General features: G+C 40.9%; 1 protein-coding gene across 1 annotated transcript in view; it reads left to right on the plus strand.

Annotated features, from left to right (window-relative positions):
* ntn1a (netrin 1a) overlaps positions 1-26515 on the plus strand; it is a 56757-nt gene that overhangs the window by 10535 nt on the left and 19707 nt on the right. Inside the window, exon 2 of the mRNA XM_078280182.1 lies at positions 21750-21938. Within this exon, the coding sequence (XP_078136308.1) occupies positions 21750-21938 (189 nt within the window). The remainder of the gene's footprint in view (positions 1-21749; positions 21939-26515) is intronic.

The following is a 26515-nucleotide window of genomic DNA, read 5'->3' on the forward strand; positions in this document are numbered from 1 at the left end:
ACAGTTACCAAGAGGAGGGCAAGTGTTTGCAGCCAAAGCAAATATGTAATGTGTGCTGGAGGCAACGACAGGAAAGGAAACAAGACAGAGTAATTTAAAGAGAAGAAAAAACGTCCCTCTGGTGCGCTGAGCCCTGGGCTGTTCCTTGCGGTGAAAACCGCTGTATTCCTTCTTGTGCTTTCAGGTAAAAGTAAAATATCAGAACAATCACTGAAGCTGGTGCAGCATGTGCTGTTACATTATGCCACAATTATCCAAGCCTGTTCACACTTATTACCTTGGCACAGCTTGTTACAATTCCCCCAAAATCTCCCTGTAGCTGATGGGGCTGTAACAAAATCAACAACAACAATAGAAAACAGATACCCGCTTATGTGTGAAAGAGAGAGAGAGAGAAATAAAAGAGAAGGAGGCTTTTGTATTTGCAGCAGCTCAGCGTTTCATTCAAGGTGAAAGTCCTGGCAAAAACCTCTCTGGCAGCTGTTGCGTGCTCGTCGACAGGACCACCTAGCACGAGTGTGAGCACATCAGGCCAAAGCAGGGGTCCTCAACCATCACAGCTATAGATGATTAATGGCTGGACGACGTTACACCCCGACACAGCAGCCTGTTATGTAGATCAGAGCGCCCCCCACTGTTCCTGTAGCACACTGCTGTCGTCATCTGTGTGAATCAGCTGCCTCTGAGGAATAAAGTGTCTTCGGTGGTTAATTATGTTGTAAATATTTAAACTGCAGATGTAGAATGAGTTGCAAAGGGCTTTAATGCAGTTATCCTGTAATGCTAATAGATTTTTGTTAACTGAATGTGTGTGTGTGTGTGTGTGTGTGTGGTTGGTTGAATAGCTGACGGTGATTTATCACCGTCTTTGTCTTTCCCATATAAGTCATGGCGCAGGCTGTGTGTGTGTGTGTGTGTGTGTGTGTGTGTGTGTGTGTGTGTGTGTGTGTGTGTGTGTGTGTGTGTGTGTGTGTGTGTCAGCCAGCAAGCCACTGGAGGTTTGTAGCACCCGGTCGTCATGGATGCCTTGAAGTCACAGTTTTGTTTGTGTGTGCCTGTGTGAGTGTATGTGTGTGGGCCTCTGATTGTCTGTATAACCAACAGTGATGTTGGTTATAAAGACAAGGAAGCTAAGAGTCATGCGTCAGCTTTTTATCTTTGTTTTTTAGGGAAAGCAGCCTGTTGGGTAGATGAATCTGCATTTGCAGGCAGTAGGTTGACACGGTTGCACAAAGAGATCTCAGTCAGCAGAGGTCAGTACAAAGTAGACAGATTTACAATAAACTTGAGGAAAGGACACTTTGCAGGCAACGCTTCCTTTTAGACTGATGTGTATAATTGTTGGAAATTAGACTTCAGAGTATAGGATCATTTCTGCAGTCGGGTCTTGGATAGATTTGTCCCAAATGAAGCTTTTAAACAGGTGCTCCACATCCACTGAAAATATGGAGTCACATGAAGAAATCAGGATCATTGGATACAGTGAAAAGCATTTACATTGTCTTTTTATGCTTTTATGCCTATTGATTGATGTCTAACTCTACAAGCAACCTGTATGTCGAAACACATAGCCCTACCTTTAAGGAGGAAAAACCTTTCTTGATAGACAATAACAGAGATAATAGCAGAGAGATAACAGAGAGATAATAACACCAAAGGCTAATGTATGTGTGTGTATTTGTTTGGTTGTGTGAAGTGGAATGCAGACTTCTGGGTGGTTACTTAGGGTAAGTTTGTGGGGTCATCTCAATTTGCTAGGGGTGATCCCAGGTTAATCCATCACTCATTAGCTCTCACAGATAAGACTTGTAGTGGGGTGAGGGGCTGTGAATTCACACTTTCTCTCTCTTTCTCTCTCTCACAATCACCTCAGACACAAGAGCACACATGTTCGCCCTCTCTGTCTTTCAGAAAAGAAATGGAGAGCATCTGATAGAGTAAAGCCATGCCCTCTCCTCTTTTGCCCAACACGTTTTCCCTATTTACCCCTTTCCCCTTGCTGGCTCTGCTCCCTCCGGGACAATACAGCCAATTAATTAGGCTCAGTGTCCAGCAGAGAGCAGAGGGAAGCTCGGAAAGCACTGGCCTCAGCTGATTCACCTCCTCTGTAGAAGGCCCATTGTAGAGAGAGAGAGGAAACAGAAAGAGAGACAATTGGGTAACAGAGAGAGACAAAGTGAGGGAGGGTAAGCAAGAGAAAAAGAGAAGGGGAGAGAGATAAAGACAGGAGAGGCTCTTGAGTCAGTGTGCTACCAGTAAGTGCTATTTAAATAGCTTCCACTGCTGCTGTTGCTGCTGGGTCTTGGTGTTGCAGGACAGGGGCTGCCTCTATAGTCGTAATGTGTGTTGCAGGGGATCCTCAGCAGCTCTGGGGGTCCCCCTCCTCCAGCAGAATAAGTCATCAGGTTCCCACATGAGTCCCCTCTCTGCTTCTAATAACAAAAGGCCCATATCACTGGAGGATGACAAAGCAAACAAATGGGCCCAATTAGGGGGGTCGATAAGGAAATTATCAGGAAATTGAGTCATTAATGGTAATATTTGTGTTATGAGATGATAGTTCGTGGAGAAAATTCATTTCCAAATAGGGCCCCTTTGTGTTTTCTTTGAAGCTAAGTCCTGAACCTGAATGACACGGGAAGACAATCTTGGCCTCTGCCTCGTTCCCTCTGTCAATCTCCTGTTCTCTAACCTCCAGAGACACTTGCATATATTGAAATGATTATGTACCAGGTCTCTGTAGATATCCAGATGTGTATCTCATGATAAAAACGAACCTGGAGAATGCATTTCACCTTCTTTTTGTCCCCCCTTCAAGCTCCCCACTCTTGTTTTGGTTGCGTTTTTCTACTCGTACTTTCCCCCGTGCAACCAGGACAGGTCGTTGGCTGGAGATGAAAGTTGAGGTGGAGCATGAGGAATAACCAATGGGAGATGATTCTTCTGTCTCCCAGAGTCTCAGAGGAAGACAGAAAGAGTACGGTGATGAAAGAGGTATAGATACTGTAGATAGGTAGCTGCGCGGGGGTGGCTTGCTCCCAATGCTCTCCTTCTCTCTCCCTCTGGTCTGTCAGGGTGCTGTGGGAGTATAAACAGTAGCTGATGCAGACCTTGTTCCTGTCAGTAAAAAAAAAATGGTTTTATGCTAAGCTAACTCTTATTCCTGCAACCCTGTCTCCTAAAAATTGCATTTGATAATTAGTTTCTAATGAGCGGAAATATAATTTCTGCCTGGATTATGTTCCCTGGCTTTCTTGTATAGGAAGAGCTGCACTTACTGTATGGACGTGTACTGCACACAAGTCGTTGGATGGTGGTCGTACAAAGTGCAGGTCTTTTTTATTGATCCTGAGTCTTGCTTGCTGCTCGGTTTAGGTATCAAAAGCACTCTGGTTTAGGTTAGGTAAAGATTGTGGTTTCAGTTAAACATTAATAAAGTAAACACGTCCTGTCCTGTACTTCAAATCACTTGTTTAACCAAGACCACACTCTTTCCCTAATCATAACCAAGTGCTGTGGGGTCTCGCAGTGGGTGCCTTAATATAACCATAAACCAAATTAAAAAGTATTTGCTGTTGCAGATTATTCGGTTATAAATCTAAATATCTTTCTTTCAAGATTATTTTTTCGGCATTTTAGGCCTTTATTTCCGTAGGACAGATGAAGACATGAAAGGGGAGAGAGAGGGGGAATGACGTGCAGCAAAGGGCCGCAGGTCGGAGCCGAACCCACTGCGTCGAGGAGTAAACCTCTATATATGTGCATCTGCTCCACCAACTGAGCTAACCCGGCCACATAAATCTAAATTCTAACAGACAGGGTTGGCTAATTCTATCAGACATCTATCAACATCAGGAATTACTTTGTTAATCAATGATTCTTTAAAGGACATTGTTATACATTTCATTTCACATATTTGCTATTTTGGAACTACAAACAGTCCTATCAGAATAGTTGATAACTGATTTGATAGACAGAGACCTAAAAGAAAATAAAGATCACTTCAACAGTTTGTCTTTAGAGCATGTAGCCTTCGTCCTGCCTCCTGTGACAGCCAACATTTCAATATCCAGGAACATTAAGCAGCACAGTTTCCACTTTTAGAAAGAAAGACAGTATTGGGTTTCTGTGAGGGGTTTCCACAGCAGTGGGCGGGAAAAGAAATGAACTCGGAGCCCCAATAACAAACAAGGTCAGTGAAAAAATAAAGAAAGAGGCGATCACAAACAAAGATAGAGAGAAAAAAGAAACAGAAGAGCGGGATTTAAGGAAAAGAATAACAGCGGTTAGTGTTTGGCTTGCTGCCTCGGCCAGTGACCTCATCTGAAATGACACCTCTCTTGCCAACGCAGTGGATTTCATATTTTAGACACAACAGTGTAGATTACAGTACAATGGGCAAGTTGTGAATGTGTTGACGGGGTATTTGCACAGATGGGAAAATACATATTTGAAGCAAGTGTTTTCAGAAATATGCAAACCATTAAAATTTTGATAAATCTTGACAACATGATCCATATCGTATATTGTGTTGGGTTTTCACCCTTAAATCAGCTGCAACATGCTATGACAAAAAACCCTGCTCTAAGAGGTCAAACTATTTTCTAAAGTCATTTTCATTAGATTAAGTTTAAGTGGCCTAGATAATTATAGTCAATTTTCCTGGTCCACTGAGCAGCATCATCCTGCAGCTGAAAGTCAACCTCCTGCCAGAGCAAATATTAAGAAATATCTACAAAATCAATAACACATTGGGGGGAATATTACTCTTGACATAAATTACACAACCATTTACATTTCACTGGGAAGCACAGTGTCCATCAGCCAGAGAGCTCACAATACTCGTAGTATTTGGATGGAAACTTAATCTGTAAACTTAATCTGTTAGCTGACACAGGAAATAGTTGCAGCCTCTTTTTCCTCAGTAGCCTTAAACTGGTAATCTGTTTAGCTTTTTAAAATCCTCCTTCTCCAGCCCAGTATCCCTGCAATTCTGCACCTTATTGTGCAATACCATGCAGGAAGTAGTGTGCCGTTTATATAGTGAGCTGGAAACAGGTGTGGAGATCAGGGAGGTGGTGTTGCGTGTCCTTCTATCGCTGGTTCATGTCTCATCACACACCTGCAATAAACCTAACCATGATCTTTCTCTAACTTTAACCAAGTGTTTTAGCTATCCAACACTAAACTTACCTTATTATTTGCCATAACCTCAATTTTGCCTCAACGATTATCGTAATTGCCATTTGCAGATTTTATAATAAGCATAAAAACTGTTTCACAGAATCATCAATTCAACATTCTTTTATAGCGATTGGGTTGCCTAACCTTATTGTCAAATGATGTCTTTGTTATCTGCAATACAGTATATCTAATATACAAACAAATAAAAAGATCTCTTCACTTTTAATCATCTTTGCCCCACAGCACTTTCATACTAGATTGTGTCTTCATTCAATTATCCATACAGTTAATTACAATGATCAGCTGGACCAAAAGGTGTCGTTTATTACCCAGAAGTATTAAACGTTTGAACTTCCGGCCCAGCCTTGTCCGAAAAAATCCTCATTTGAAACGAGACATGAGACAAAAAGATAGGCGTTCCACTTCATGCTTTTAATCTTCTATGATAAATCCCCCATTCACTTCCCTCCCTGTTGGATGAGCGCCTCAGTCTTTCTATTCAGAAAATGCTGTTAACCTCCTGTTTGCTTTCCTTAGTTTCCACCAAAATAAAACTTTCTTTGCACTTTCTTTTTAAAAGTTTAAACTTGCATTTGCCATTATCTAAATAACAACCACTGCATGTTGTCACATTATTAGCACAGCAAAATTGTGCTTTCATTGCAAAACACAGAGTTTACCCTCAGCGTGTGTCAGCCGTTTGCTTGCTCTGGCAAAGACCAGTCCTTCCCTCGCTAATTGCCTTCTACCGATGACTAAATTACAATGAGGTTTTGGGTTTCTGGATCAGAGGGGTCTCTTTTCCTCCTTCTCCACTTCCCCAACTGTATCCTTCCTGCCTAAGTCAGAAGTGTCACATTTCGTTACAGAAGATATGTAAGTGCTGTGATTTTTTTTTTTGCTAGAAAACAGTTTCCCCTAGAATAAAAAAAAACAATCTTGAAGAGCTACTGTTCCAACATTGCAATTAGAGCAGTGGATATATGAAAATGTGTGTATTTATGCAGTGTGTAGGTGTACCAGTGTGCATGCTTGCTTGTGTGCACAAGGGCTTAATTCGTACTGAGCAGTAAGCACTATGCCACAGCAGAGGAGTGCAGTAAATGTTGTTCTAGACCAGTAAAGTAAAAACATCTCTGCTCCATCAGTGTCAGAAACAATCTGTATGGACCAAACCAGCTGCCACAGCACCGTAATATGCAGAACCCCGTCTGCTGTGGCAGCTGCAGGATGGCAGCACGCTCCCACCAAAACCTTCTTATTGGCAGAATCTTATTTTTTAAGGAAGCTGCTAACTCAATGAAATGTGTTGAGCTGAATGGATACATTATGGTAAATAAAGTCAAGGAAATAATGACAAAATAACCAGAAACTTGACAATATAGATAGATAGAGGCTTTTTTATGTTGTTTAAAAAAAATACAACAAAATTCAACTACTGGGCTCAGAGAGTACCAATACGTGGAGTGCTGAGCTGCTGCATGTATGTTATTATATTATAGGGGTGCCTACTACAAGGGATTCTCTGCATATGTCAGATAATGACTAAAATATTAATGCATAACAACTAAAACACATGCATGTAATGTACTGTATGTACATTATAGTGTTTCTTTGTTTTGGTTTTTATAGTTTTTTAAATTTATAAGACAAATTATTGAATACAGACTTTATGTATTTATTGCATGCACTGTACTGTTGTGTCATGCTGTTGTCCTAAATCGGCTTTAATTATTGGTTTTCAAATAAATGGAGGTTTGATATAAGGTAAAAATGTTTATGATTTTTTGCAATTGATTTGTTCTTAATTGTTTGATTTGGCTGAAAATGCTAGCTCTTCTAATTCAAATAAACAAGAATTCGCTGAATGAAAGTCAGCAAATTGATTTGAAACAATTCAGTAATTTTGTAACCTGTTTATTATTTATGGTTACAGTGAGAAAGCAGACCTTCCAACACTGTGCACTAACAGAGACCAACTATAATAGCTTGCTTTTTCTCTACCTACTCCTAGGCCTACTACCTGTCCTGTTGCAACTGAACTAGACATCGACAGATCAACTGTTAGCATGCCATCACTGTGGTTGTATCTGTGAAAAGTGATATTTAAGGTGGTTGAGCCTGAACAGTGTTAGCGCTTACTGGTCTTAAAGATTAACTCACTGAGTAGAAGGATCTAAGTGACTGAGCTGCTCTGAAAAACAACACTAAATATCTTTGATTTACATGTATAGCTCCATATTCCAGTGGTTCTGGATTATGAGTTATGATAGCTGAAGCTGAAACACGGGAAATACATATTTTTAGAGCCCAAAGACAACATGTGTCATAAGAGTGATGCATATGCATGTGCACACTCTCACCACATTTTTTATCCTTTTGATCCTCTCCTCTTTGAAATGTGCTACACTATTTGGCCTCTTTGCTCACCAGCACTTACTGTAACTGTGCATGCACTCACTTTCCCCACAGTTTCATAAGGCAATCGTATTTATATTAAGCTCATGATTAAAGTGAACTGTACTAGCGAGTCTGAGAGATCATAGGGGATTATTGTCAAGTCACAAAATTGCTGATCAGTGCTAATGACTCATCATTAGTCATAGCCTGTAGCATGGAGTTAACTGCGGAGTTTGTCTTGTCACTCACTGGCATTCCATGTCCATCACAAACTTACTTGTTACTCATGCTTCTCCCGGTCCAATACTGTGAGCAGGTCATCTTGTTCATTGGTTCGGTATCCTGTAGTTCCTTGACATCAGCTGTTATGCCACAGCCTTGCAGAAATCTGTTTCTCAGTGAGCTCATCTCTCCACATGCAGTTCCACTCTGCCCCTCCCAAGAAAAACCTCTCAGCTGTGACAGATGCAGTGCCTGCTGCAACCCTCACACTCCGTTTGTGACCAAAGCATCTCTAGACTGAGCGGACTTTAAAGCATAAAACAAACATGGGTAGAGAAAACACATGCAGCTACGCTGGCAAATCATTTTCCCCCTGTCCACACACACTCTGCTCACACACTGAGGTTAAAAAAAGAGTGCAGGATCAATTCAGTTTAAAGTTTAAGAGTGTGCAGTTTTAAAATATGGATGAGAGCTGAGGACGACATAAGGAAAAGGGGAAAACGAAAAAAGGACAATAAATGTGTCACAGAAGAGAAGAAAATGTGCCGTGGGGTTTCAGATTTATGGCTTCCAGCGGCTTCCCGCTTACTCCCTCCTCTGGATAGGAGACTGTGCTTGACTTGGTGGCAAGAAGTCAAAAATGTACAGTACACACACACACACACACACACACACACACACACACACACACACACACACACACACACACACTAACAGACCTCTTAAAGTACATTTCCTTCATCATTCCACCGCATGCTGCTGTCTACATAAAGTCTGCTTTTAAGGCCAGATGCAGCAAAGAAGTGCGATATGTACCAAGTGACCCCAGGTTCTGATGTATGTTGGCTGAGACAGTTTAAATGTCTCTCTGATTGCACACTTTGACAACCCAGCCTCCCTGTCTGTTTACATTCTCGCTCATATAGCTGGATAATCATGCACTGCGCCTATAGTACACAATGTGGTGTGTTTGTCATTTTTCTAACCTTTATTCATCCAGGAAAGTTTTTTTTCTTAAACCTGTGTACCTATCCTACACAGGAAAGTTTGCCTTCTACTGTGTTAAATGCCTGTGATTTTATCAGGCTGTGTGTGGATTCAAACCCTCCTCTGGTTTTAATTTCTATGTGAGTGGGTCAGTCTCTGATTGAAAAACTGTCATTCAACTAGACAGTTTGGAGAAATCCTACCAAGTGATGCACAAGTAAAGTGTAAAACCAACACATACTGTGTGCATACTGACCCACTAAAACAGCCGTTTCCACAATGAGCTCCGGTGCTCTCAGTAATCAGAGAGGGCTTTTAAGATGATTTTCATTGCAACTTGGTCTCGAGCTAAACCTGCCCCCGACAGTGTTAAGAGTAATTGGCAGGTTGTAAAAGAGCTACAAAAGATCAGGCAGCTATAGTGGAACTTCAATTCATTGTGAGTTTCACCAGGAGGGAAATAAACAGTGGGATGAAGAGAAGGAAGATCAGTGTCTTAAAAAAAAAAAAAAGTCTGTCAAATTGAGATTTATTTCTTTTCCGTTCCATCTCGCCACTCCTCCATTCCCCTTTGTCACTAGATTGACTTGAGTTTCAGATAATTCAACTATCCTTTCCTCTTTGTTTGACTGCCCAACTGAAGCTGTTTTCATGGCTTATACATTTTATAGAGAAATTTGTCTCAACAGTCCAGAGTACCACTCACTAATGCTGCAGCAGGGAGCAGGAGGAGGAAAAGGGTTATGGCCCAATTCGGAGGAGTGGTAACTTAGTAATGGGGACTTGACAAAGGAATGTAGGGTGTGTGTGTAAAGGTCAAAGGTTTCCCACCTGCTTAGCATGGCCACGGTGCCGTGGTTGCTAATGAGCCTGCAATAAAATAGTTTGGAGCGGAGCTTAAATTAAGCATTTACCGCCCAGAGAGGTGAAGCTGCAGTGTTTCTGTTTTATTTTTTCTCTGAACATGATCATCCCAAAGTATTGTTCCACTGTGGAGAACTGTTTGGACTAATGACAAGATCACACTAAAACAATGATTTACTCCAACATGTTTAGAATTGTATATAATAATAATAATAATAATAATAATAATAATAATAATAATAATAATAATAATAATAATAATTTAATTATGGAGGTTAATGAACTTGGAGAGAAATGTTTGACACAAAAAGTGAAGGTCCACTCAGACATATCACACTTTTCACGATGCATTTTCAATTTTTTCAAGCACTTTAAGATTTTTACTGTCAGTGTTAGCTCGAATAAATCCATGTTGGCTTAAAACCTAGGATGAGAAGTCCTTAAAGTGCTCAGATAAAAATGGAAATTTGAACATCTAGGCAGCTCCATCTGCAGAAGAAGATCTTGTGGACCTTATAGTGATATTTTTTTCAGCTGCTGCTTCCAAAGTCAAGAATGAACTTTCATTCTCAACAAAAGGTGAAGTACAAAAGGAGAAATTTCCAAAAAAAATACCTGTATCAATAATTTCTGTCATATTTGAGACACTTCCAAGAAGAACGTGTCCAGATCGGCTTATGCAAAGTATGTTTTATCAGGCAGTGGAGACTGTAAACGTTTCTACCCAGTAGAAAGAAATCCAAGAGAGCATTCCGATCTCATCCCTAATCCAAGACTGATCTGCTTATCCTCAAGGCTGAGTCAGTTCAATATGGGAAAACTTTCCAAAGCAAGGTAGGGAGCGCCTTCTCCCACAAGGCTCTTCTTCACATTCTGTTGGTCGAAAATGTGTTTGAAAAAAAAATCAAAAAACAAAGAAAAATATGTGCCATTATGATGGTTGATTAAGATATTCAGTGTCTTCACGAAGGACAAAAATCACTCTCTGCCTTTTTCTTGCCTGAAGGGCCAAATTAACTCATCTTATCTTCTAATCATCTAATCTTCAAACACTGTTTATTTTCTCAGCTCACGGCCGCCAATCAGGGTTGGTCGACTCCATTCTGTTATAATACGACAGGGTTTAAAATCTTTAGTTAACATTGTCAGAGCAGAGTGATTGCCTTAATTGCAGAGGTTGTGGGATTAGTATGAATCACAGTTATGGAGGAGCATGAGTTAGCCCAGTGTAAGCTCTGTCTCATTATCTAGCACTGACAGCACCGGCCCATCCCTGTCAGCCTCGGGGCGAGCAACGCACAAGACGACCTGCCAGGAGTTATGTGAACCCCAAACACTATGGGTCTGTTAGTCCCATAGAAACCAAACTCCCGGAGTAAATAGACTGGAGGTGATGTTTGACATGAGCAGTGAGAACCCTTGTTTAGGGAAGATTTGGAGATCTGTTTTGCGTGTTTCCGATGTGCGTCCTCTCCGTGAAAGCCTGAGCGGTGGATGTGGATGTGTGACTCTAGGCAGAGGAGACAGGGTTAGGTAATGGCTTGATGTAAAACAATAGCGAGCAAAGCCTGGGGAGAAACCTTATAATACTTGCTTTGACAGCCAGGTTGATGGTGGGGAGCTGCGCTGCGGTTGCAAACCATTGCACAATTGATTCACAGCTAATGCTTTGAGGAGAAGTCTCAAAATGTTCACACTGTGATTATCAGATCAGACACTGATGTCAGAAAGAAACATCAGCCACTTGTTTCAGTAATCCGCCTTTACTTTGAAAAGGAAACATTGCTCCATCAGTCAAACACAATACATTTACACACTATTCCCACTCATAGCCCTTCAATAAAAAACAAACTTTCCTAAGTGACAGCAGAGATTTTTGGTCTTCCTGCTAAGGAAACTGTAAATCCACTTAGTTCCAATCATCATCACGCTCAGGAAGAATCTTTTGCCATCGTGCCACTGCATCCGTTCACACACGAGGTTCCTGAACATTGATGTGATGCAGCTCTGCCAACACTGTCAGCTCACGTTTCTTAAATACGTATGTGTAATAGAAATGTACAAGATGCATTCCCTATCTGGCAAACAGTAGACTATCCTGTTAGATTGTATTATGTTGTCACACAGCGGAGCGTTGTTTGGGCTAAAGTTTGCGTAGATGCTGCTCCGAGCTTCGCATCGCTCCTAAAGCTGTCAGTCCCTCACGCTATTAAGACAGCTGCTCTTAGTGGGTATTGTTCAGCGGGGAGGAATGGGGACCTGACAGGCCTAAAGGGTCTTTCACTGCTATAGTCCTGAATAGGACCTGCCAATGTCATCCTCCACCCATGGCATTTTTATGGCATAGCTGACATACACACAACGCACGCTCGTCAGCCCCTCCATGGCTCTAGTCAAGCTCCCTTTATTCCTACACTGTATGTCAGCTGGTATTTTCCCATAGACATAAATTGGAGGAGATCTTTTCCAGGCAGCAACACTTTATCTTGGAATTACTCACGCAAACACTCACATGGAAATACACACTCTGAGAGCGATGGGCACACAAATAAAGACAGATGGGCAGGGAGAATCTCCCTCCCTCTGTCTCTCACGCAGGTGCAAACATGCTTTGACACACACACACACACACAGTCATACCTTCTCACACATACACACACACACACACACACACACTACTCAGACAAAAGACCCTTGATTACTCAGCAAATGGATGCACTACTGATCACAGGCCAGCCCTTTTACAAACTGGCCTATTATGCGGTCTCAGCGTGGGGTGGAAGTGTTGCTGGGGCCCGAGGCAGTGTGGTTGTGGAAGGCTGAAGGACTGTGTGTGTGTGTGTGTGTGTGTGTGTGTGTGTGTGTGTGTGTGTGTGTGTGTGTGTGTGTGTGTGTGTGTGTGTGTGTGTGTGTGTGTGTGTGTGTGTGTGTGTGTGTGTGCGTACGCGCGCGCAGGGCTGAGAAGTGCTCCCATGCTGTGCTGCCTAACGAGAGGGCAGGTCAGCCATTAAATGGGCACTAATGCGGGAAATTGGAGGCCATTAGGCCTTTCTTTGTTGTTGTGCCTCTGTGTGGCTAGTTAGACTCTTGAAAAAGGAAAGGCCTATTAGCCCCCACGTGAAGACAGAGGGTGAATATATGGGCCATTTAGCTCAGCATGGAGCAGGCTGGCCTGCTGCTGGAGGCTGCTGCAGATTGTAAGGCAGTGTGCATGTGAATGTAATGTACATCTGACATGGTGTTAATGTTTAAAAGGCTTTACAATCACTTTGAAATTTGTTTGTAAAAATTTGCAGGCTCGTAGGATAGTAGGGAAATACTCTTATCAGCCATTTTGTTTTCTACTGGGCATAGATAAACAACTTTTAACACACTTTTTTTCAAATGCTCCATTTCCCCCATTCACACTGAAATTTAAGATCAATGTTTAAAAATCTATTCATTTTGTGGAAAATGCCTGCTGTATGTGTATCCAAGGCCATGAAAAAAAAAGGCAAAAGAAAATCAGCAACAGTCCAGTAACTGTAAAAAGTGGGATTTTGTGAAGACAGCTGTTAATTTCTGACTTTTTTAATTTGTCCTTGAGAGTTCCTTTGCCATCTACCACCCAGATAATAAAAGCAGAGATCATAGAAATTACAATTATGAGTACAGACAAATAAGTGGACATAATAATAGCAATAAATAATAAAAAATGTATGCAATCCCACAAATTTGATTAATGATGGTATAGTAGTAGTATTCAGTCTAATTGCTGAAAATATTTGTTTTCCTGTACTTCATAAAAAAAATGTTACTCTATGCATTCAGTACATTACATCTGTATAATTGTTCTCATACTTTAAATACTGTATACTTGCGCTGTATTAGAAGCTGTATAGATATGGAGATATACTCTGCTCTGCTAGTGTTTACTTTGCCGTCTACTGTAAATCCATTGCTTAACATTAACCTTCGCTCCACTGCTAATAGCTTCATAAGGGATCCCTGCTTGCAATGAAGCAAGGCAGTTCTCACAGCTCTTTAATTGCGGCAGTTGGATAATCAGACCATATTTTATCACCCACTGACAGAACATCGTAGACTCTGTCTGCACTGGGAATTGCATAATTTGACCAAATATGAGAAAACATCAGAGTGTTAAATTATGAAATAAAGAAAGGAGAAATAGATAAACAGCTTGACTGATATGAAAAAATGTCAGACAAGCGCGTTAAGGCTGCTTGACGGCGAATGGTATCTGTCCACTGGAAATCAACGCTCACCGAATATTTAATGTGCCTTTGAAAGCCCTGCAGGAATGATGAATATTCTGTGTGACTTGATCTCAATTAGCCAAGTCCCCTCGAGTCCGGCCTGGGATGTAACAAGCAGCAGGCTGATCTCTTTCCATTCCTCTGTCCACCTCATCTTTTATTTTTCCAGCTCCCCCCCCCACCCCTATATTTTCTTCCTTATCTGTCTCTTTACTTTCCTCTCTCTCTCTCTCTCTCTCTCTCTCTCTCTCTCTCTCTCTCTCTCTCTCTCGTCCTTGGTACAGTGTCTGTAAGGCAAACTGCTAATTAAAAATACAGCGGCTCTGAAACATGGCCTTCTTTGGGAGCAGCCGAAATCCAGAGTTTAGTTGGGGTCATTAGAGACCGAGTGAAGAGGGCTAGAGGGCTAAAGGGCTGTGGCTAATTGGCTGCAATAAAGGAATTAAATTAGCCTGATATAATCTCTGCAATGGGCGCCACATCCTCCTTTCCCTTCCCTCTTCCCACTCACCCGCACCCTCGCTTCATCACCCCACATAGTTTCATGGCATTCCCAGGGTGCTCCCCAATACACACTGGCCAGTGTTGACCTTAAACTCCTCACACACTTCATACATCCTCCACCCACCAGCATGATCTCTCTCTCTCCCACTCACACGTTCTTTGTTTGCTCTCTGTATTTTATGGAACTCTCACCCTTTGCTCTGTGCAATTTGCAGCACAATGTTTCAGCAGAATTTAAACTGTTGGCTAATTGTTGCTGAAGAAATGTCATGAAATCTGAAAGAGTTACTTTTTAAAATAAATACCTTCCTGTTCTTCTTTGTTTGTATTGTTTTTGTCACAGAGAAGTTTGGTTTTCCATATATCTTATTTCAAAAGCCATTTAAGATTTGTTTGTTCAAGTTGAATTTGAAGTTTTTTTTTTTTTTTTTTAAAGATTCTTTTTTGGGGCTTTTTCACTTTATTAGATAGTGACAGTGGATAGACAGGAAATGGGGAGAGAGAGAGGGAATGACATGCAGCAAAGGGCCACAGGAACCTGGGCCGCTGCAAAGGACTCTACTAGGTCAGCTAGAGGTTGTTTTGAATTTTAATTTTTTTTTTGACCCCATGTTGCAAGTTTTATTTGTGAGATGCAGTCTTGTTTTTCTTCAGATTGAAAATAAGTAACATGTGGTGAAAACATGCCACTTAGAAGCATTTTAGAAAGAGGAGCTGATTGCATATACTGTAGAAGGAAAAAAATAGCACAGATTTCTTGTGTCTGTTTGAGGATAATTTACAGTAATTCATACAGCAATTAAACATATTGTGGCATCAACTATTGACAGACAAATAATTTGCTTGTTCAAAAGGATTAATTGAGCTGGTAATGGTAATGACGTTTATATAAAGCCATAATTGCATCTAAAGAGAACGCCAAACACACAACAATGAGATGAGTGCTCCATCTATCATCTCAATCCCTCAAATGCCCTCAGCTCTCATTTAATTTGGAAATTCCTGCCTTTATCATGCCAGCGTCTGGATCAACAAACACAAAATAAAAAGCTGTATTGTTCTAATTTATAAGAGGCTAAATAAACAGTTGCCATGGAACAGATTTATTGGTTGATATGTAACAGAGAGCAAAATATACTGTGGTTACCGAGTGAACATAAATATTTCTGTAATGTCACATCACTCTGTTTTGGTTCAACAGTTATTATGGAGGCCTTTAAAAAAAAATTAAATTCTTCAGTTGTTTTGGGAGAAACAGTCATTATCAGCGATGGCCGATCATTTCTTCATCGTGAAATTCCATAGTCGTTGAATCACATCTTCTTCATTGGTGTGGTCTGACATCAGTCTAACAAGAGCCACTGGAGTCACCTGTCATGTTTTTAAATCGCTTCTTCCTGACAAAATATAAACACAGAATTAATCTAGCCACAAAATGACTGTTTGTGATGTCTGCGCTCAAGAAGAAATCCCAGACATTAAAGGATAATATCAGTGGGGTTTTTTGCTACTTTGAGCCAATTGTTGAAATGTTGTCCCTCTACTTACTGTAACAGTCAACAGTTATGTAAATATCTGAGCTCATTTACCGTTATTCATCCTTGTACAGTATTTTTTTTTAAAGATTTTATAAAACCAGAATTGGCTTCTCCAAACATTCATTCAATTTCAGATTTTACATACAAAACATATGATGAGATTATAAAATATGATGCATTTTGCTGATATGTACCTTTACTCGTAATGTAGTATTTTTAAAGTGTGTATTGCTACTTTGTGTGTGTGTGTGTGTGTGTGTGTGTGTGTGTGTGTGTGTGTGTGTGTGTGTGTGTGTGTGTGTGTGTGTGTGTGTGTGTGTTGATTAGGGGCATAGAAGAGGATGTTTAACAGACTGCCATGATTTAAGTTAATACATACACAGTATAGGGAGGTATCAAGCTGTTGTTTATTTTGGGGCACAGTTTATGAAAATATTTGCAAGAATAAGTCATATTGAATATAAACTACTTTCTCTCTCTCAGATGACACCCAATAGTTTTTCATTTTCTCTTAAAGGGGTTTTAGAAGTTAATGTGATTACTTTTGGTGGCGCCCATAGGATTAAACGTAAACTGCTCATGTGTGGACTCCCCTTGGTGTTTGTTTAAAAGCAGAGTAGCGGAGCCCCTGCTGGTCCCCTGCTCACAGGCGGTGGTTTGGGGTATGGGGTTTTGGTGTTGGCGGTGGAGGTGATGGCAGCGGGGAGGCTGACATTTCCTGAGAGCTGCAAAATCTTTGTCAGCGCCTGTGATCTCCCCAGACCTCACAAAAAGACCGGACATTTCTTTTTGATGGGAATGTTGATGACAGTAGTGTCTCAGTGTGGATAGTTAGATATCTAATGTGGTCTGATATGCTACAACACATACAATTAGCCATCCCTTTTCAAGTTTCTTTTTTTTCTTCATTTGTGCCTTTATATTCGGGGTAATGAGCAGCCAGCAGCTAAAACAAATCCAGCATGTGGATTTGGATCGAAAGTGGCAGAGATCTGTTGCTCGAGTGTGTCTTTAGAACAAATCGAGGCTGTGACCAACATCACTCAATTACCAGGCTTATCGTAAGTACGATGAGCTTAACCTCAACTCCAAGCTCTGTTGCTTGAATTTTCTCTCTAATTAGCCAAGGGAGGGCCGCCTCTGTGCTGCTACGAGACTGAGGTCAGTTGATAAAAGCTGGGAACCACTCAAAGAAACAAATTAGCCAACTTTTCCAAAACACACTCAGACACTGCTCTGAGGCCCTGTGTTTCCTACAGTATATGTGTGCGGGAAACAGCAACACCCAATAAACAAATCCATTTGCTGTCAAATTCTGCAGTTGGAGGTCAAAACAGCTGCAAGACTCAAGAATGCAGCTTTTTGTCATTGTAGATAGCAGTGGTGCACATTACAGGAGGTGTTGAAAAGCTTTAGGTAAGCTTAGCTTTATCCAGCTAATTCAATTACTCTTGTTTTAAAGGTATCAGTTCACACTTCTTTTTACTGCTCACCTGGGGGGGCGGTTACAGCCGCCCACTGACTCACTAATCCAGCCTGAAGCAGTTAACTTGATTGAAAACAGACCAAACACTTTAAGGTGTCCTATAAGGAAAATGTAGACTGTGTTAACATTAATATATAATTTACAAAGCTACTCAAATTGTGATATATTTAATATGTCTTATAGTTGATTCTTATGCATTCCCATATATTATTTCGATATTAACACATAGATGAAATGTTGAATCACAGTACGCTCAGAGCAAACTTGTCTTTAAAGTGCACCTGGTGCACTCAGCATGTGTCTGTGTGTTTTGTGTGTGAATGGTAGCAGTAGCTTTTGTTTGCTCTGAAGGTGTGTGAGCTGATTGCTTGGCTGAAATAAACTACAGCTCAGCTTTTGTGTTTCCTCTGAAGGGCAGAAACCCTGTATCCTGCTGGTTGCAAAGAGCAGGCGTGAGGAATGTCTATGTGTGTGTGTGTGTGTGTGTGTGTGTGTGTGTGTGTGTGTGTGTGTGTGTGTGTGTGTGTGTGTGTGTGTGCGCGCGCGCGTGTGTGTGTGTGTGTGTGTTTGTGTTTTCATAGCGGTCCTCCAGGAAAGGGATAGCTGGTATTTCAGCAACAGAGAGCAGTTTACTGAGGTGTTCATTCTGAATGTGTCTTTTGAAAAAATGAAAACAAAAACCGCATATTTAGTTTTGTGTAATTTTAGAAGTGAGGGCCTAGTTTTAACTAAATACTCCACTCTATTTTTATCTCCCTTTTTAACCTTTAGAGGCTACCATGGAATGACCTCACCAGTTGCTTGTGACAGACATGTTTTATGTCAGTGTGGTCCGGTTTAAATTTTCTTTACCTCTAAGAAAACAAAAGGCTGCAGCTGCTGCTGGAATTTTAATAAAATTTCTACCACCATATCAAGCTTTTTATGGTGACGGAGAGGAGCTGCCAGGAGTGAATTTATCAAACATGCTTTTGTTCTCTTGGCTTAACAAAGGTGTTTCCACAACAAACTGAAAATTAGAAATAAACTGACATTCATAATTAAATGGGTGGGAATGTGTTTGTGGTTTATGGCAAACCCAACCAGTTCTTGTGTTTACGAACTGTGAAATTCAGTCGACCAACCAAGTCTACCTTGGTGTATAAATTGTAATGATTTATATCATAACACACATGAGAATAAGTGTTACGTTATTAAATGTTTACATTACATTAAAATGAATAAACAGCAATAGCAAATCATTCTTGTGGAAGGAAAAGGTTGAGAGCAGAGTCTCCTGTGTCACTGGGGTATTTTATCATGACTGACAGCATATGGTTATCTTTAAACACAGCTGATTTTTTGCCTGATAGGGAGTTATGAATGGAAAACTCTACATGAATAGATAACACCGAGATGTCTGAATGACTTGTTTATAACGCCGCAGGAAACCTGATAAGCCCACGCCAGACAAATCGCATACTGGCTTACAAATCTTCAATTGTTTTTAATTAAATGTGCTAATTTGGGCTGTGATGATGTCATTTTTTAAAACAGTCTGTGCTCATGAAACACTTGGAATTGCGCCAACAACAACATTGTTTGCACGTTTTTTTTTTTTTTCAATGTGTAAGAGGTATTGTGTGAACAAGCTTACATCACGCCCAGTGTCAGTGAGTTTAGATAAAGTGCTTCTCACTCGTCCCCATTATCTGACATAATACCTTATAAAGCATGATACCGTCAAACACAATGTGGCCTTCTGCCCCGCACCTTCACATCCAGCTTGTATGTCGTCTCTTTTTTCAATATCCAACATGCCTCCCAGGACAACAGCATTATTCTCACCGGGGCAGAGCAGTCCGGTAGGCTAGAATTCCCCCTGTATTCATTTAGGAAGGGTGTGAAACCACCTTTGTAGTGTAACAGAGACGTGTCTGCAGGTATAAGACCATGCACTGATCCTCCACCAACTGAACTCTACAGTGATCCCAGATACTTGCAGGCGGGCGCAGAGATAGCTTTAACCAAGTGTGGCCCAGAACAACAGAGAGACTGAACCTGGCCTTTGGCATTTACAGGCTGGATTGACAGCCAGCTCAGAGACACAGATCATATCAGAGCTGTCTCTCTGTGGCTAAAATATCTATGAATTAAATGAAATGTTATGCACTTTTATCCCTCAACCTCTTATATCTCAACAGTTTTGTGTGTACACTATTGTTGCTATCAGTAGGTTCCAGGGTTTTTCCAGGGGAGTCAGGGAGGAAAGCTTTGCTGTCTGAACAATATGAGTCATGCACAGTTGTAAATCTAGCTAAAGACAACAATGCAAACATCAAATCTGTGTCACTTTAAGGAAAGGATAGATATAAATCCAGCCGGGTGAGACACAGGAGTAAAGGTGATAATTTTATGTAATCCGAAAGTACTCAAGGTAAAGCACCACTTATTTTCACGGAAAATAAAATGGAAATAGCATCATCTTGTAGTCTTGTGGAATTACAAGTCTTGTTTTTTGCATACTGAGGCTTTTAAGACCAACAGTCTGAAGCAGGGAGGGAGAACAAGACATATCACTAATTAAACCCTGATGCAAGAAAGTTAGAAAGCCAAGTCACCACTGATAAGGCACAGCACTGCCAATGTGTGTGTGTGTGTGTGTGTGTGTGTGTGTGTGTGTGTGTGTGTGTGTGTGTGTGTGTGTGTGTGCGTGTGTGTGCGTGTGTGCGTGCGTGCGTGTGTGTGTACTGTATATGTATTTTTGAAAATGTATTGTAATTACGTCCTTGGAGTGGAGAGAAGGAGCCTCTGGGGCCCCAAACAGACACACACACATCCAGAAAAAAACCCACACTGAACAAACAAACAAACACCAGTGAGAAGCCAGTTTGATGGATGCTGAGGGAAGTGAGAGCTCCTCCATTATGATGGGCAGATGATGAAAAGAGCTGTGTGAGGAGGTGGTGCAGAACAACACAGACAGATGGACCAACCAGGGGACCCCAGTTGGACCCAGATAACCCCCATTTCCATACGTACACACACATACAGTACAGTATGTAACCACACATAGTAGAGCCACAAACTGTATCAGAAGTGTTATTGTTAATAATGCATGAATGCCTCTCTGGTGGTGGTGAAGGATCGGTGGCTCGGACGGCAAACCTTAATGAAGTTAGGCATGTCTGCCGCGTTCCGCTGCCAGAGAGTCATGAATAAACATCAGCCGGCTTATTAAACTTAGAGCTGGCAACTGTACTCATCAGTAAACAAGCAGCAGCGAGGGGTCTCTCGCACATGCTCACAGGGATTTTGGCAGGGAAGGGAGAAATGTTAATACCAGGCTTTCACTTTCTGTTTAGTACAGTTTGGACTCTGGAGAGCAGGCGAGGACCTTGAGGAAACAAGCTAAAGAAAGATAAAGGGAGTGAAGAGTAGAGTGTGTCAGTAAGAGACAGAAAAAGGACAACTGAAGAGAGGTAGATAAAGGATGCAGTGTTTGACCTCATTATCAGAGAACTATCTCTAATGGCATTGCATCAAGTCAGTTTTTAGTTTTCTTAACACAAACAAAAGATCCTAGAAATTACAGTAATATGTAACGGCCACAGAAAATAGTCATTTCTGAATGTCCGTCAGATGTCCATTAAAATGAAATATTAGTATCAATAGTTTAACTATGGTTATAAAGTAGTGCACAGGGTACAGTGAATAAAACATGAGGTAACCATAGCAGTAGTTCTGCTAGATGCTATAATGCTAAATTATTAGTTAACTCTCACAAGTGAGATTTAAACCATCATGACTTGAATTGACTACAAATAAACTTAAAAGGTGAAGGTATGATAGTGAACAATGGACTTATTTCCACTGCTGAGGTCATTATTTTAACATGTCAGGACATCATGAAACATTATCACAAACTTGTAGGGTGCAGGCATTTTTTTTATTGATGTCAATTCAGTAAAAAAAGGAACAGAATTGACTATTAGAAAAAGGACAATAGGAAACATGACTCTACCCTTGGGTTCAGGTGCTCTAAAGGGATAACTAGAGGATTTTAAACTCTCCAAAAGGGTTACATGAGGGCCATCTGCTCTACTCACCACATGTTTTTTTTGTTAATCATTTGCACAAACATGTCACCTTACTGGTTAAACTCAACAGGTTCAATTTCAAACTTGAATGCAGATTCAATAAGACATGGTCATCATTTATCAACTATTGAATGAGTTTGTTGTCAATAACTACGAAATACTGTTGTGACCTATTTGTTCCACACTAAATTTAACATTTTTACATCTTTTTTTATTTTCTTCACAGCCTGTAACTGCAACCTTCACGCCCGAAGGTGTCGTTTCAACATGGAGCTGTACAAGCTGTCGGGAAGGAAGAGCGGAGGAGTCTGCCTCAACTGTCGCCACAACACGGCTGGACGCCACTGCCACTACTGCAAGGAGGGCTACTACAGAGACCTGTCCAAACCTATCTCCCACAGGAAAGCCTGCAAAGGTACAGTGCCGTTCTTTTCTGGCAAGGGAAAGATTTAAACGTACATGTTGAACAACAACCAAATATCTTATTTCATTTAAAAAAAAGTTTTGAAATATTGCTCTTCGAAATTTCATTACACACTTACATACTTACATACTCAACACCAGCTACTACTGACTGATATTTTTTCGGTCTGATAGGAAACCGTTTTAGATGAATCACAGGAAGTGGGAGGGGGGAGGAGCCAGCAGTCTTTTCATTCCTGAGCCTGTCTCGCCCTCATCTCGCTCTGTCAGCGGAGATGAGTTGGGGGTCTGTTGGGGGGTGTGGAGGTCGTGGTGGCATGGGGCGGGTCGGGTCTGGGTGTTCCCTCATTGGCAGTTGAGTTATTTGGCTTCGTTCGTGGGGGTTGGGGGGGAGGTGAGGTGAAGGGATGACAGGACAAGCAAAACAAACAGAGCTAAGGTGTGAAGTGATCCCCAGTGCAGGTCAAAGACGAATCAATGGAAGGGCTGCAGGACGGAGAGAGAAGAAGAAAAACTCAGGTTAAGGGGTGGCAAGAGAGTGAAAGATGGGAGGTAAGGTAAGGAGAAAAGGAAGAGAGGAGGACAAGAGGAACACACCCCCACGCAGGTGTGTGCTAGATGTATCGCCTGCCATCAGCCCTCACCGTAGCTAATAAGGGTCAAAGAAAGAGGAGGAGAAAGAGGAGGAAGGGGGAGGGGGTGATTGAAAAGAGAGAGGGTATATTTTCTCACCTCTTCTGCTGCAGGAAAAGATAACAGGAGCTGACTCCCTGTGCAAACAAGCCCAGAAACACCTCAGAATCGCTCCGTATAGATACAGCTTGCACGCACGCACGAACACCCACACACACACACATACACACAGAAATACACGCATTTTCGTTTGAGGGTTTCAGAGCGCTCACTTCCAAAGAGAAAATATTAGCTGCCTGCTGACAGTTTAAGCCTGAGTTTTCTCACATCATTCACCATGTAGTAAATAAATAAACTGACCAAATCACTCAGTATGACAGGTCTGAAGAGTAAAACATCTGCAAAAGAATCTGATGTTCAGACAAGACAATGATATGTAAAGATGCTATTCTCCCCTCCAGCCGCTCATGAGCAATATTTCTAAACTGACATTAACACCTTCCGTGGCTTTGGGCCTATTCTCCTGTCGAGCAGGAATGCAAACATACATTCATCACGACGGGACGTTGTGTATCATTAACCCCTATCCTCCGCTGTGTCTACCAGGCTGGCTAATTGTGGAGATTTAACCTCTTTTTTTGTTGTTTTTACATTCCTTCTCATGTGTCAGAGACTTGATTCTTTTAGCGTCCCATAACTCACTTTCATGGGGTTAGATGCCTCAGGTTCCTGCTGTGCATTTCACCACATAATTGTTAAACATGTTTACTTGCACTTGCAGACAAAATATACAGTTTACAATATACAGTAGACAAAATAATAATGTAGAGCATAAAAGCATAATAGCTATTACTAATGAGGAAGGTCTGTGCATAAATACAGCAAATGTTTTTGTCCTATTATATTCACATCTGGTGAATCCTTTTGGATTAGTAGTTGACTGTATTATTTATCATTATGCCACACTTTTCTCTAATGCCTTACACATTTTAGATGATGGAGAGCTTTGCATTTTCAATCAGCAGCAAATGATTAATCCAGCATATTTCTGATGATTCCTGGCTGCTTTTCATTACTTTTTTATTGCTTACAGTGGTGACTTTCTCAGTTTGCTAGCCACTGACACGAGAGACCTTGGAAGCAAGCAGTCAACATTTGGGTCACCAGAAGAGAACAAATGTAGAGCCAAATTAAAGCAGAGCGAAAACCTTAGTTCATGTAGTGATAAAATCTTTTTACCATAACTGGAAAACAGCCTGCCTGCATGAGAAATCTGTTTCCACTGATGTGGAAATCTGTTCTCATACGACAAAGATGACTACTTTGATGTTCGGAAACTTTGGTTAAATTAGTCATGAAGTGAAAGTTAAAACAGCAAGTCAAAAGCTGTGAAAAATGCACCTGGTATGGACCTCTGGCATCTGGCGTAAACTGTTCATGTATAGTTCATGTGCGTCTGAATATGTGGGGCTGAATCTGTATTGTATGTCTGTGTAAAACGTTACGTTATGATAACCAGGGCTGCTGATGTGGAGCCTCTCTGCCTCTGCCTCCATCTTCATCTGTGCTCTATGAATGGATTCTGTCTCTGTGCAGGCTGGTGTTCTCATATTTTATGACTCTGTCTGGTGCTCTTGCTGATGGAAACCTGCTGCTAATGTGATGTGTACATGCAACTTTCTTTTACCATAATTACACTGCAGTGTGTATGTCATGTCAGAAATAGCTGTATCTGTATAATTTTCGTTTTCCAGAGTTGTTGTTGTTTGAATATATCTTTGCTTTTTGGACAAAACATGCAATCTGAAGACTCCCCCTTTGGCTCGGAGAACATTGCAATGGCCATTTTTCACTATTTTCTGACATTTTAAAGACCAAAATATGAATTAATTAATTGAAAAAGCAATGGACAGTTTAATCATTATTAAAAAAAAATTGTTACAGCTGTAATTATTGTTCTGACCATCATTAATGTCATTCTCATGACTCATAATACATCATATATGCATAATTTAACTTATAGCCCAAAAAGACAGCATCCATGCACCCTTAGTGGAATTTCACAACAATTAAATATAATCTATAATAATATTATTGTTATAAGATAATGATACTCCCATTGGCTTATAGCAGGAGTCATGTCATATACTCATTACATCAGAGTCTCCACACTAGTAAATATTAAATCTCACTTTTGACTCCTTCACAGTCTCTACTGCCTCTCACCGAACTAAAATATAAATACATTTCATCATTATTTATAAAATTGTCAGCTTACCAAAACGGTTTTGTTCAATTTAATCCATGAAATTTGCCAGTTTATGTACGTCTCACCTCTCCCAGCTCTGTGTAATTATAAGCAAACACTGTTCAAGTTTTACTGAGGTATTCAGTTACATCAAAACAGACTTACAATAAAGGATCTGTGGTAATTACCCCAAGCTGACAAATGATACGAAGCATGAACTGTTTCTTTTGCCAATTAAAACATTTTTGCAAGCTATATTTGGAACATTACAGATAAAGACTTTAAATGTCATTGTAATACATGCTCTCTCTCTCTCTCTCTCTCTCTCTCTCTCTCTCTCTCTCTCTCTCTCTCTCTGTTAATAAACTTAAAGTTACCACACAGCTTTGTCCCTACGTCAAACACCTATGTGTGCTGTCAAAAGTCTTGCCCTGCCAAATTCTCTCAGGTTTACCACATCATAACTCAAGATAATTCAATGAAACTCAAACCGCGGAACTAATTTCTGTCAGCTCCTCAAGCAGCGTGAACGCTTCACCAAAGTGACAGTAATTAAGAGGTTTGGATATTTATTGAACTCAAGTAGAGAGAGCCTTTTTGCTGTGTGGCTCTTGGAAGAGAATGGGCACTGTATTGAGCGCAGGGCAGGTCGAGGAGCACAAGAGTTTGCTTTTATATGCGTAATACAATCCTCCCTGAAAGCAGCTCATTTCCATAGGAGGCTATTACAAGTAAAAGAGAGCAGCAGCTTATCCACTGCAGAGCAAGCCGTGCCCTGTGGCTACATTTACACGCCGAAATGTATAACTTCACCCCTCATTGAGTAAGAGTGTAAACACGGCATACATTTCAAGCAGCTCTTGTTTGTATCTTTAACTGTTTGAAGCCTGTGAATAAAACACACTGAGGTGTATTTGACAATGAAATGCATGAACTTAAAAAGGTGATGGTGAGATTTGAGAAGACCAAGAGATGCAGCACTCTGGGTGGTCTTTCAACACTTCTGACATATAACTGAGATAACAAACGTCACTCAGTGATAGCTTTATGTGGATGTTTAATCAGCTGTCTGATATCCCTGTTTGGCACCCTGGCATTGATTTTTAAAGTCTTAACTTTATTTTAAAAGGTAAACATTAGCGACTTCCTAAAGAACCCATCTTGATGTTGAGCCTAAAACATATTGAGCGACAATGATGACTACACGGGAGGTCTTTGCCAAATAATGAGCCCTGCTCTTGATTAGTCCCCATCAGAGGACCATCTAAACTTAATAAAATCAAGCTTGAGTTGGCGTTGGTTCTGTGACCGTTGGATCGAATTCAGGCCTTCACATTCGAATCCAAACATCAACCATCATATAATTGCATCGGTCAGCAGCATGATGGGGAACATATTTTGCATACAGAGGGAAATTAGGCTTTGATTGAGGGATGGTCTGTTTCAATCAGAATAACATGCTAAAAAACCTACTCCCCTCTCTTCAGCATATGTCTTCCATTGACCCAGTAGGTTTTTTTATTGACCACATATAAAATGTTTTTCTGCTTGTGATTTGAAAAATATTGTTTTTCATGACTTCAATTTTAGCTCTGGATTTTCGTCGGGTGTGTGTGTGTGTTATCTGCGTGTTTTCAATTAGAACAATGCACATGTGCAGTGTTGTGCATCAAACATGATTCACAATT

Source organism: Sander vitreus, chromosome 2, assembly GCF_031162955.1.
Source record: "Sander vitreus isolate 19-12246 chromosome 2, sanVit1, whole genome shotgun sequence".
NCBI classification, from domain to species: Eukaryota; Metazoa; Chordata; class Actinopteri; order Perciformes; family Percidae; genus Sander; species Sander vitreus.